The sequence below is a fragment of the Cydia amplana genome, chromosome 3 (genome assembly GCF_948474715.1).
Source record: "Cydia amplana chromosome 3, ilCydAmpl1.1, whole genome shotgun sequence".
NCBI lineage: Eukaryota > Metazoa > Arthropoda > Insecta > Lepidoptera > Tortricidae > Cydia > Cydia amplana.
The window spans coordinates 14,118,499-14,131,484 of record NC_086071.1 but is presented as its reverse complement, the minus strand read 5'-3'; the positions used below and the strand labels follow the sequence as shown (position 1 = coordinate 14,131,484).

At 39.6% G+C, this 12,986-nt stretch overlaps 2 protein-coding genes across 2 annotated transcripts in view; one reads left to right on the top strand and one right to left on the bottom strand.

Moving 5' to 3' along the window:
* Positions 1-460: 460 nt before the first annotated feature.
* On the top strand, positions 461-7,886 carry LOC134662561 (cyclin-A2-like). The gene is made up of 8 exons (XM_063518828.1): positions 461-858; positions 925-1,214; positions 1,662-1,884; positions 2,185-2,408; positions 3,720-3,924; positions 4,651-4,800; positions 6,428-6,582; positions 7,778-7,886. The coding sequence occupies exons 1-8, from the start codon at positions 712-714 to the stop codon at positions 7,884-7,886; spliced, it is 1,503 nt and encodes a 500-aa protein (XP_063374898.1). The 5' UTR covers positions 461-711.
* Positions 7,887-11,248: 3,362 nt separating this feature from the next.
* Positions 11,249-12,986, bottom strand: part of LOC134662689 (tumor necrosis factor receptor superfamily member wengen) — a 32,649-nt gene continuing 30,911 nt past the window's right edge. Inside the window, exon 4 of the mRNA XM_063518960.1 lies at positions 11,249-11,404. Within this exon, the coding sequence (XP_063375030.1) occupies positions 11,355-11,404 (50 nt within the window). The 3' untranslated portion in view covers positions 11,249-11,354. The remainder of the gene's footprint in view (positions 11,405-12,986) is intronic.

The window sequence follows — 12,986 nt, the reverse complement described above, 5'->3', positions numbered from 1 at the left end:
CTTCGCGCCTACATTTTTCAAATTTGCCGCCTTTTTCTACTGTCAAGATCTGGTTGACCAAGTATAGACCAATAATTATAAGGCTGGCCACGGACGTTCAGGAACGGGACGTCGCTCTACAAATGCATAGCGCTGTCTCGCTTGCACACGTCTGTCATTCCGTACAGAAAATTCCGAACGTGTGGGTTAGGCTTATATGACCTGCGATACGTTTTCTCATTTTAACTATCGCTCCGTCTTACTCTGCGATACATCACAAAGCATCGTAAAGGCCTTTATATTTTGTAAATATATAGGTATTGTTAATAAAATTTTCAGAAACTAATTATTTTTCAAAAAAAAAAGTTATAATTTACAAGAGATCGAATCAGTACGTGTGTGTTGACCTTAAAAGTAGATCAAAATACCATAGACGAGCCTGGCTTTTCCATTGGTCAAAATTTGAAATAACATAGACAATAGAACGTCGTAAACGCAACAGCTGAAACTACCAAAATGTGTGTTGTCCGTTGACGCTGGATAACAATTTCGAGGGTGATTTTGAATTTATACGGCACATTGTCTAGTCTACACGCAATATTTTAATAAATATGTGCCCTTAGAAAAAGGAATTACGTGTTTCCGTTTTACTTGCCATTATTTCCGTTAACGGCTCGCGTTTAGGCGGATCTGATCAATCGTCAAAAGTTGTTTACGGAAGAAGCGGGGACAATGGCATCATTCAGGATTCACGAAGATCAAGAAAATGCTTCTCTGGCGGCCAGAAAAGAAAATGCCGATGTATTTTCGGCTGCTCAGCGGCGCGCTCTCGGCGACCTCAGTCATTTCGCCTGCAATCAGAACCGGAATATCAAATTGGTAAGTATGGTTATCAGTCGTTAAACTGGCCATCGGTGTGATCTTTCTTAAGTATCGTTATTTCAGGCCGGATTGACAAATGGACCTTGCAAAGTCCAAGATGAGACACGGACAGTGCGTCAAATTAAAAATGAAAAGAATATTGTGCCCCCTGTGGCGCAATTTCGCGCCTTCAACGTTTATGAAGACAAACCATCGGAGGTGGAAGTAAAGAAACGCGAGCCTACTTTCAAGCCCTTCGTTGCCAAGGACACTAAAAAAGAGAGCTTCTTCATCAGCGCAGCAGAAAACGTGCGCGCCCTTTGCGCCCAGGTTGAGAAGCAGTCAGATCGGCCTACTGAAGCACCTCCAAAGAGGTAGGGTTTGAAAACATAACCTTATTTTCTTACAAACTTGTATTCCATATTTTAAAAATGACTTAGGTCTGTGGGTCCTCTTCAATATAGACCTAATTGGGGGACTACTTTTGCTAAATTTACCACCTTGGCCATTTCACCTCTGTGGGTGTAAATACCTCTAGATGCAGAACCGATGACCTTGTCAAATCTACTGGCACGTATTTTACTTAATATTAAGTAGTTCACATTAGTACAAAAGTGCTTGAATTGCTTAAATAACTTATATATTCAGCATTACTTAGATAACTGCTGACTCAGGCAACTGTAAATCTTTTTATTGTGTAATTTTCTCTTGAATCATGTGTACTTGTTTAAAGTTAGTAGTAGTAGTTGTTTTATGTTTTAAAAATTTAATAAATGAATAGACTAAAAGGTTATAATGAATTTGGTTCTTCAACTTGTTAGACTGCCGTTGCAAGAGAAGAAAGATGCGGTGGAATCGCCCATGTCTGTTGGTGATGCTAGTATACTTTCATCAATGTCAATCTCCAAGAATGAGAGCAACATTCTTGAAATTACTCTTGAAGATGATGAGGAGGATACAACCACCGCACAGACAGATAGAGAGATGTTCTTCCATGTTGCGGAGTATCGGCGGGATATTTATGAATACATGAGAGAAATTGAGGTAAGTTTAGATGATGTAGGTTAACTAATGTGTAAGTTTATATATGCATATAGCAAAATACGTGTGTTTATAGTAACTTTCTGTAAAATGCTTATTCACTTTGGTCCTTCACTGCTGAGGAATTCTGCCTGTCTCTAATTAGTGTCCAACTTTAAACTGGTTTAATTGAAACCAAAACTGAAGTTTCGGTTTTCATGATTTGGCTCAGGTCAAACTGAAATTTGTAGACATGTTAAAATTGTTGTAAAAGCTGTTGTCAGTATTTTTGGACATTTAAAACACTATTTTTATTTTACTCAGGTAAAGCACAGAGCAAAACCAGGCTACATGCGGAAACAACCAGACATCACCTATGTGATGCGTTCAGTGCTCGTAGACTGGCTTGTGGAAGTGTGTGATGAATACGGTCAGCAGAGCGAGACTCTACACCTTGCGGTTTCCTACGTCGATCGGTTCCTGTCCTACATGAGTGTGGTTCGCACGAAACTGCAACTCGTCGGTACCGCGGCCACTTATATTGCGGCGTAAGTGTTTAGCTCAAGTCGCATCTAACTGTATTAAGTAATAACTAATAAGGTTGGCAAAAGAATTTAGAGCATTAGGTATCAAAGGTTATCTGTATTGCTCATGAAATTCGAATGGAGTAAGCATTTATCTGCGATGGCCTGCATTCTCTATCTAATATTTATGTAAATTCACAAGGAACTTAAATGTTTACTTTTGTTTTTCTTAGCTTAGGTTCTTACCTAGCATTGTTGTCAATAATTATTTTTTTTAATCTTAATTTTTAAAGGGGTTTTGTCACACAGTGACTATGTCACCCCTGTAGTGAGATCAAGTAATAATGTAGTAGTGTAGCATTACTTACACCACTACATTATTTTTAAGTATAGGTTGCACGTCATCCTGGCCTCGTCCGATAGAGGCGATGCCAGGACGACGCTGCAACTCCCTAAGTTAGTAGTTTTGATGAATGTCATGTCACTCCTCAGCGCCTCGTTGCGGACACATTCCATCAACACATGATGGACGTCTTCTATTTTATCACACTCAGAGCAGTTTGGTGTTGCAGCAAGTCTCATCAGGTGCTTGAATTTGTTTCATTCCATCAAACAAATTCATGATGAGATGAATAAAATGTAATCATTTTCACAAAATGAGTTTCAAATGATGAGATGATAGGCGACAGATATATGTCGAACAAAAAGACATTTTGCAAACAAGGGCAAACAAGTTACGTAATTCTACTTAAAATAGTAGGAGAGAGTTGGTCATAATCTTTTTTTTTTGTAATTTTTAGTTGCGCCATTTTAACCTCAAATTGTATCGTTTTAGAAGCTAGATAGAGAAACTGAGATGGTAACTAATTAGGCACACGCACACCTCTGTAAAAGTAATCCCGGTAAGGGCATTTATTTGTGTGAAGAACACAGATAATTTTTCCTGAGTCATGGGAGTTTTCTATTTATATGAAGTATTTATTTATCTATATATTTATGTATATCGTCGCCTAGTACTCATAGTACAAGCTTTGCTTAGTTTGGGGCTAAATCGATTAGATGTAAGATGGTGATTAATATTAGCAAACTTATAACAAAAGATCCACTGTTACTCTTGTCCCATACTCTCCCGAACCTGAAAAACTGTTGGTAGATTTGGTACAGTCGCCATCAGATATATCGGAGCGGCTAAGGCGCTCACAAATATCTGAACACGCCTCTATTGTCACTGCGTTAGAGTGTGTGTTCAGATATTGAGAACACCTTGGCCGCTCCGATATATCTGATGGCGACTGTACAATGCTGTGCCGTTTGTTGAGTATATTGTTGTTGTAGGAAATACGAGGAAGTGTACCCCCCGGAGGTGTCCGAGTTCGTGTACATCACGGACGACACGTACACGAAGCGCGAGGTGCTGCGCATGGAGCACCTCATCCTGAAGGTGCTCTCGTTCGACCTGTCCACGCCCACGGCGCTCGCCTTCCTCTCGCACTACTGCATCTCCAACCAGCTGCCTAAGAAGACCTTCCATCTAGCTGCCGTAAGTCCACATTTGCATCATTTTAATTTCATTGTTTTCATTTCTGATTTATATTTCTTTTAGTATACCCATCATGTTTGAGTCTTGAGTCTGAGTTCGAATATAATATAATCACATATTTAACTGTTAAAAATTTTCTGCTCTTTAATAGTTTTCAGTTTCACATACACTAATATTTTTGGTTAGCTATAAAAACTCCTCATCAACATTTAAGCTAAATTGAAGGACTAATTTAAGGTACTGATTTAAAATTTCACGACTTTTACTCATTCTTATTTACTACAACGGGACTTAATATTGTAGTTAATAATAATAAAAAAAAAAAAAATACAACCAGCAATTGGCACTAGCTTGTGCTTGCAACTTCGTTTGCGCACTCTAATACCTTGATATTAGAGGCATATTCAGATATTTGTGTAACACCGAAGTTCGCAAATTGCGGGCATATTTTTCTTTTAACGCGTAAGAGTGACAGAGAAAGATGCCCACAGTTAGGTAGGCCCTCTGATGGTGACTGTATCCTCGCAGATACTTAACCTTTTGGACGCCAATGACCGATATATCCGCACCGTAGGTTAATCGGTCACAGACCACAGAGCAACATAGACCTACGTGCATATGCATAAAGATCAATTTCAGTTTGGACACTTCGGTGACGTGGCGTCAGCGTGACAGCTTTTGTGTTTGACACGGCGTCGAAAAGGTTAAACTAAGTATTGTTTGCAGTACATAGCGGAGCTGTCGCTGCTGGAGGCGGACCCGTACTTGCAGTACAAGCCGTCCGTGATCGCGGCCGCGGCGCTCGCCACGGCGCGCCACTGCCTGCACTGCCGCCGCTGCGACAAGCCGCACGACGAGAACGACACTATTCACAGCGTGAGTCTATTGTGCATTACTGTCGACCGGCTTGAATAGGATGGCGGGCTAAAATTGCCAAAATAATATCTTACTAACGCTTAAAAGCGCCTTACACTGTGAGTTTCTGGGCGTATAAAGCCGCGTCTCGATATCGCGCGGCAAACTATCGAACATTGGCTCGCGCGGCAAAGGAGTGTTCGCGCGCAGTTGGGACGGATGTGTATTTATTTCAGTTGGGTCGCGCGGCCGCAAACATGGATAATGAAAAGTGACGTTAAACAGTTTCTATGGAACAGTAAATGTAGTGATTATCGCAATAGATCATTTTTCTATTTTGCTATACTTCGTTCGAATAATATATTTTTGTGATATAATGTGGTCGATCGTCGGATCGCCTGCCGCGCTATAGTTCAAGATGGTGCAAAAAATGGCTCGCGAGTCAAAATACAGATTTGCCGCGGTCGAACAATGCTCGCGCTGCCGCCGCGCGATATCGAGACACGCCTTAAAATAACAAAAAAGATTAATGGACTTTTAAAGTCTTTTTGTCGAAGCTGGTTGAAAGTAATACGTTTCGACTCCAGGGACTTTTACTTAGTATATATATTTTTTTAATTTGCAATGAAAATTCCGATGGATTTTTTGTATAGTTTTTTTTCTGATATGTAACCTCCGATTCCATAGGCCCCTTTTACCTCAATTATAAAAATGGTTCAGTGTAAGTTACCTCAAGAAATACTGCAAGCTCATACACTCATGTTTTGTAATATACCCGTGAATTTTGCTTTTATCGTATTCAAAAGATCTAGTCAGAATTGTATGGCTTTCATCCCTTGGTTAACAGTATACTATTTTGTAACGGTATATATTTGGTGGTAGTTATCAATGATTTATAACTCAAGATAGGTTATAGGCGTTCCAAAATTGAATCGTTTACCTTGTGACAAATTGGACAAGTTGCCTTTAGTCGCGGCTGGACAAGCGAGAAATGTGCACGTGCTGACGAGCTCCCGCACACCGAAAGAGAAAGAGACAACCTTATGTTTAACAACGAGTGTGACAAAGATGGATGGAATGAGAAAATTAATCAAAAATAACAGATTTCTTGTAGGCACAGAAATAAATATGGAAGTATTTTTTGTGCTCCTCAAGTATGAGTATAACCTATGGTCATAGAGAAATATAGTAAGACAAGAGTGCTCACTCCATACATCAGTTCAGACTATTAATTTCAGTGTCTACATCTAGCATCGAGTAGCGGAACTATCAGTACTTCTACTTGACAATAGATGTAGCACCGACCGGAAAGTCTTATCTCAACAGCATAAGACTTTCCGGTCGGTGCTACATCTATTGTCAAGTAGCAGTACTGATAGTTCCGCTACTCGATGCTAGATGCTAATAGTCTTTTTGGTACTAAAACTGATGTATGGAGTGAGCACTCTATGTATTTTTTTTCTCTATCTATGGTTATATAATATCATTGGTAGTTATACTTGGTCAACCAGATCTTGACAGTAGAAAAAGGCGGCAAATTTGAAAAATGTAGGCCCGAAGGGATATCATCCCATAGAAAATTTGAATTTCGCGCCTTTTTTTACTGACAAGATTTGGTTGACCAGCTATATATGTGGTGTGTGCGCAGGGGTGCCTCCTGGCGGCGTGGCCGCCGGCGCTGGCGTCGTGCGCCGGCTACAGCGCGGCCGAGCTGGCGCCGTGCCTGCGCGAGCTGGCGCGCACGCACCAGCACGCGCCGCGCCAGCCCTACCAGGCCATCATCGACAAGTACAAGACCAACAAGTCAGTACATGCTACCTACTACACCCCAGCCGAGCTCGCACACATACTTACCCGAGGTTGTTTTAACACATTCACTGCCACCGACGCACATTTGCACGTTTGTTCCTAGGCCACGCCCCCTGGCAGTGAATGCGTTAACCGATATATGGTAGTCTGCGTAAGCCTGTCGATATTATCCTAATACAAACATACTCATGTCCTACGATCGCCTACAGAAAAAAAAATTGAAATAAAGTATCAGCGTTTACGCGATGTCCTCACTCCTAGCCCGGCCTGCCGCGGTGTAGTTTTTGATACCGAGTAGGAACAGACGCCGCGCCGTTACAAATACACGCCATTGACATAAACATATCTCAGACAGTCGTTTGTCTGACTGTCGGCCTTACGGGCAATAAGAATAGGGCCAGTACAGCGGTGTGACACCGCTACAACGCGATTGGTTGATGATTTCGCATCACGCGCGCGATTGGTCGCAACTAGTTGCGTTAGACTGCACGATTGGCTCGAATTCGTGAGTGACACCATCCTGAGATATATGTCAATGATACCCATAATAGGGATGTTGACAATTTTTTGGAACTGGTTTTATTTTGTAGATAGACACGTAATAATTACAGAAAAAAATATTAAAAAAATATATTCATTATTTTGAATAAAAAAAACATGTACAATAAGTTTCGTGTTTAAATTTCGCGCCTAAATGCTCCAAACTGTCACGTGACCTTGATGACGTAACGGCGTTTTAAACAAACTGCTTTCAGTCATTTTTTTAAATTCTTTATATGGCAACTGACAATATTTTTTAAAGCCTTAACACACTGCCGCATCGGACAGCGATCTTCTTTCTCGCTCTAACTTATAGCTGCGTCCTTAACGCACCACCTTACACACTATCGATTCGTGCGCCGCACCGCACCAAGATCGCGTTTCGGTACGATAATCTGTAGACACTTAGGCAGGTTTTATAACTTGTCTTTGGTGATTCCACTGTGATTACGTCACGCGCTCCGATTGGCGTTTGCAGTCACGTGATACTGGGCATTATTTTAAATACTTTTGATTATTTTTAATTAATTTATTACGCATATTTACACTTGCAAAATATGATTTTCCGCGTTCTAATATTCCCTGTTATGGTAAAAACATAACATGTTATATATTCGCGATTCATGTCAACATCCCTAATACCTCGCAGGTACGACGGCGTGTCGTCGATCCCGGCGCGGCCGCTGTGCCCGGTGGCGCCGTACGCGCCGCCCGCCGCCGCCGCTGCCTCCTCGCGAGACAGCTCCCGCTCCAGCTAGCCCGAGTCGCCCCACTTCCACCGGTCTACTTTTTAATTGGAGCAAACTGACGGGTGTAGTTTTTTAGCATTAAAAAAAATACGGTGGCCGCGGGATTTTACCCGATCCGCCGACCGCCGTGCCGGGTCCGTTTTAAAGTGTCTTTCAATAGAACTTGCTAACTATGTAAACAAAAGTTACTAGTAAATTGACATTCAGTGTCAATTTTAGTATGGCGGTTTGTTTACATAGTTAGCAAATTCTATTGAATGACATTTTACCTAAATTAATTTGTTTATAGGTTAATTTTGTTTTGGAAACGGAGACGGACCTCTTGTCCGGCGACAACTGCGGTGCTACATTAGTTCTTCTTATTTTAAACTCGTGTTTATCTAGAGCGGCGTCCGTTTTTGTGCGTTTTGTGGTTCCGTTTTGGAAAACATTTCTTAAAATATCAACATAAAAACGAATATTGAAATAACGTTTTGATATGAGTATTATAATTAAATTCCATCGAGATTTCGCGTCTAGAACGCGCTTGACCCGTGATTAAAGGGTAATCTTCATCGCTTAAAAATATAACACTACGTAGTTTGCTCCAGTTAAAATATGCTTAAGCAAGGTAACATTAGCCACTTTCGACTTACTGCGTTACTGCTACGAAGACACTTTGGACACTTCCTCAGATAATTACGCGCTGTCGTTTTTCCGTTTTGCTTCTTAATTAAACTGCAAACATGGTTTGCATTTCACGTAGATGTAACGAAGAGTCGAAAGGTTTAATTAATAAACTTCGAGAGGGCTAAAATTTCATACAAATCTGGTGTTTCTAAATAGATGTTCATAAATTCATAAGATACTTGCATACGTTGGTACTGTACACTACGGGCATGTAGCTAATCATGTTAATAATCTAATGGTATCAATTCCTATTATGTGAATCTCTGTTTTGTTTTTTATTGTGATGTCTTGCTTTGTCTTCGCCGAGTTTGTATGGAATTGATTGACACTTAGGTATTAGTAGTATAATTTCGTCTGTCCCGGAGTCATTATTGCGCGCACCAATGTTCCCGACACGGACTTTCAGAAAAAGAAAAGCATTTGGGACCAATTTCTACGAAAGTGACAAGCTATAAAGTATTTCATATTCTTCAGTACCTGGCAAGTAACTATATACTAAGATTTCACTTGGAGAGCTGGTTTTGAAATACGCTCTTCGCTATAGATTTAAATAAAATATGACTGACTTGTGACTTGAGAGTGACCCAGTAAACTTGCATTTACAAATATTTTACAGGCAGTAAACTCCTATTGAAACTAAGGTTTCAGTTATTGAATACTGTGTGAATTATTATAGTTTTAGTATTAACAGTTTCCTATGGAAATTTAAATAAAGACTTCTGTTAGTTTGTGCTAAAATGTGGCGTTCCATGCTTAAAGGGTCCTTGTGCACCCTTCTCTGGAAAGCCACATAACATTGAAACAAGGTGCGGAGTGCCCCGCTACCATAGACTAGGAATCCTCTAGACGGAGTTTAGAGCACCAAATGCTGCCAAAAATACTGGGGTGCGGGGGACGAGGTGAGCGAGTCCCGTGCCGTGATTGGTCCGTTCAAAGACACGGACGTCACACAAAGACACTTTGACTCGAAAATGGAGTATAACTACCGTATATTTGTGGCAGAGGGGGTAGCGCTACTATGCTCAGTCTGGAGGATATCTTGTCTGTGCCCGCTACACTATCCAGTCCACCTTTAGATGCACGAAATAGCTAAGATCACATTGTACAGTTTTAATTTTAAGTGTTATAATTTTTATTTTGTAATTTTGTGTTCATCTATTTTACAGTTTTCCCACAATTTTTCCGCGTTGATCATTTATGTATCATTCTTACTTAGATCAGCTACCGTTTATTTACAATTTTATACAATTAATTAAATTCAGTGTTAAGCTCATAAGACACACACACATACTTCTAACTCAACACACATGCGTAAAATATTCAACACTTGCAATCTGAATAATTATACCAAAATACTATGAAAAACGCGCGATACAGTTCAAACCTAATGTTTGTTAGTAAATTATTATTTTTGAGACTTAAGGTATGTTTTAATATTGGTAATTAGTTTATAATGTAATTTAATATAATATAATCGCAATTTTGCTTGAGTTTTACACTATTGAGGGTAAGTACCTATGAGTATATTGATAATATATATTGATATTTTGAAATACTCGAATGTGTTTTTCTTATACAATTTAAATACTGTAAATTAATTTCCCTTCCCAAATTAAAAAAAGTCACGCCACCGTAAGGTGATGCTGCCGATTATTATAGTTTGTCAAAGGACTGTTTCATTTCAAACATAGACAGAAAGTATCATACTATCTTTGTCTTACACTAGTACTTATGAGTATAGTTTTCTTTGGTCTTATTTACTGTGAAATTGGTTTGACCAACTATAAGTAATTTGTTGAAAATCACTTATTTATTAACGTGGTAGCGGTCGTCACGGCCCAGGTGAGCAGCGACGTTGAGGAATCATTTCCTTCCGCAGCTATTTAGCGGCTGTTTACCAATGAATAAATTGTAAGCTGTATTCGACCCGCAGTAGAGTTGTTTATACGTCGCCGGCGTAATGATGTGCTAGACAAGCTACGGTCAAATCTATTTGGAGAGCGCGTGCGCGCGTCCTAGAATGTAACGCGTCATATTTACTTATCGTTTTCTACGCAAATATATTGTGGTATACTTTGTTTTTCTAGCATTAGAAAAATACTACGTGATCTTTATTGAAAAATAAGTCGCAACAAATATGTAACAATTATAGCCATACATCTGGGTTTTCGGTGCGGGAATGATTTCGTGTATGTATAACTTTGTTTATTGTAAAATAATTACCAAACTATGAATTAAACGTAGGTAGTAAGGTCCAAAGTTAAGAAATGTTAAATTAGTATCGTTATTTACAGTTTTTACCTGTTATTTGGCTAGTGTAAAACATTCCCGCGCCAAAAACCCCGATGTATTATTAGCACATCTGTTCATTTATATTATTTTGGTCCCATAAGTAATAGTTCTATTTTTTAAAGCGTGCGAATTCAATGCTTTAAATATTCCATCTTAATGCAATTATTACTCTAATACGACCTTGAGAAAATGGCGTTACTCACATCTTAAAGGCCGGCAACGCACTTACAACCCCTCTGATGTGGCGGGTGTCCATGGGCGACGGCAATCGCTTACCGTCAGGCGTTTCGTCTGCTCGATTGATAAAAAAAATCACTACCAATTCAGTCAGTGCGGCGATTAATAAAACGAAGGCTTAAAAAACTATACTGATTTAATTTAACTGTTAACTTTCAGTTCTATCGAGATTTTCTTATCCCCTAATTGATGTGCGAGGCTCCATGTTGCATGAAAGTGACTTTAGTGTTGTACAATTGTTCATTATCCGTGGGTGGCATCCACGCTAGCGTCTAGACGCTAGTGCTTCTCCTGTGTGTAGACGTTGCTTTTCTTTGTCGACGTCCGACCTGTAACAAAATAAAGATTCTGTCAAAAAAAACACTTGACGATTATATTTGAGCATTTCTCAAAAAAATTGTACATTTCGATCACATCTTAGAAATCTAAGATTGATCGAAATGTACAAATTATTTGAGAAATGCTCATTTACTTGACGCCCCTCAAGGTATCGTTCCAAATTACTGTATTGTCATCTGAATATAGGTTGGTCTAAGGTTCGTATACTAACTACTCTACTAAAGTCAGAAAACTTCATAATTTTATAGAAGTTTGACGATTAGAATTACCTATGTAGGTACTTTTAAAACAAGAGATTTATAATACTTAATCAGTTTGAATTCCAATCTGAGATCTTGAAAATACGCGGTACAAAAAAAGGTGTCCGCGAAGTTAATGCTAATAGCGGTTCGCAGCCATATTAGAATTTACGGCTCTCGCGCGTGCCTCGGAATCCTAAACGACCCAGCTGCGGACTATTCGCTGCAACGAACACGCCAATATGCGGAAATTAAAATTACTGCTTCTATTTATTCTCGGCCCCTGGAACTGTCGAGTTATTTTAGACATTTGACTTTTTATTTCAAATTCTATGCATTCTTAGAATAAGTTCTTTGATGTTACGAGTTAGTATGGTAATAGACGAGTTCATTATGTAACATTGTGTGCAGCAACCGACACACAGTCTAAGCTGCCTTTAAACCCTAGTGTTTTAATAGACAGTTCTGCAAATTTTCTTGGAATTAACTCGCGCCAGCTTCCATAAGTCCATGAAATGTAACTATAAATCACGTATTTGTGTTGCAAAACTGCTTTATTACATTTCCCCAAACTTACTGTAACGCAAATTACGTGGGATCAAGCTTATATAGTTGCTTTTCATCTATCGGAAATGTTAAGCTACATAGAATTCAATTTCCTGCACAAAATCCCATGCGTCTAGCTAGATTTAACCTTCAAAGCTTGCCAATTCTTACGACCCGTCTGAGACAAAACAATTTAAATCTTTTTCGGGAACAGTAGGAGGCACTTGAGACGATGCATAAACATAATAAATCACCCGACTATGCAATGAAATGAGATGTCTGCCGCCACGCAGAGACGTCCTGCATTATTGGTACCGTAACCATTACGTTTTATTAATCATGCTGTTTTGTTGAGAGTTGTTACACTAAACCATACTAAACCCTAGTCGTTAATCAAGAAAACGTTCATACGCAGATACGTTGGGCACTATAAAATAGCCCTAAGATTATGCATGTGTGATTTCTAGGGGCTTTGCTCATCAATTTGCTGGTACCTATATCCTACCTAAAGTTTGATCTTTGAGTTTATGAAGAAATAATGTTGCTGATGTGAAACTTGGCTACGGATCAGATCCGGATGTACACACCGTGTAATGATGGTCATGATACTCATGATCGACGTGTAATGACCGTGGCATTTTATTGGTCCCATCATGGCTTCCTTCTGTTTACTACTGCGACGCTGATTTGCTCGTTACTGCCATAGTACGTACGTAGGTACGTACGTGTCCAGTGAATCAATATATTAAACGAATACTTCGCCTGCAATACGGCCACATCTCAAAAT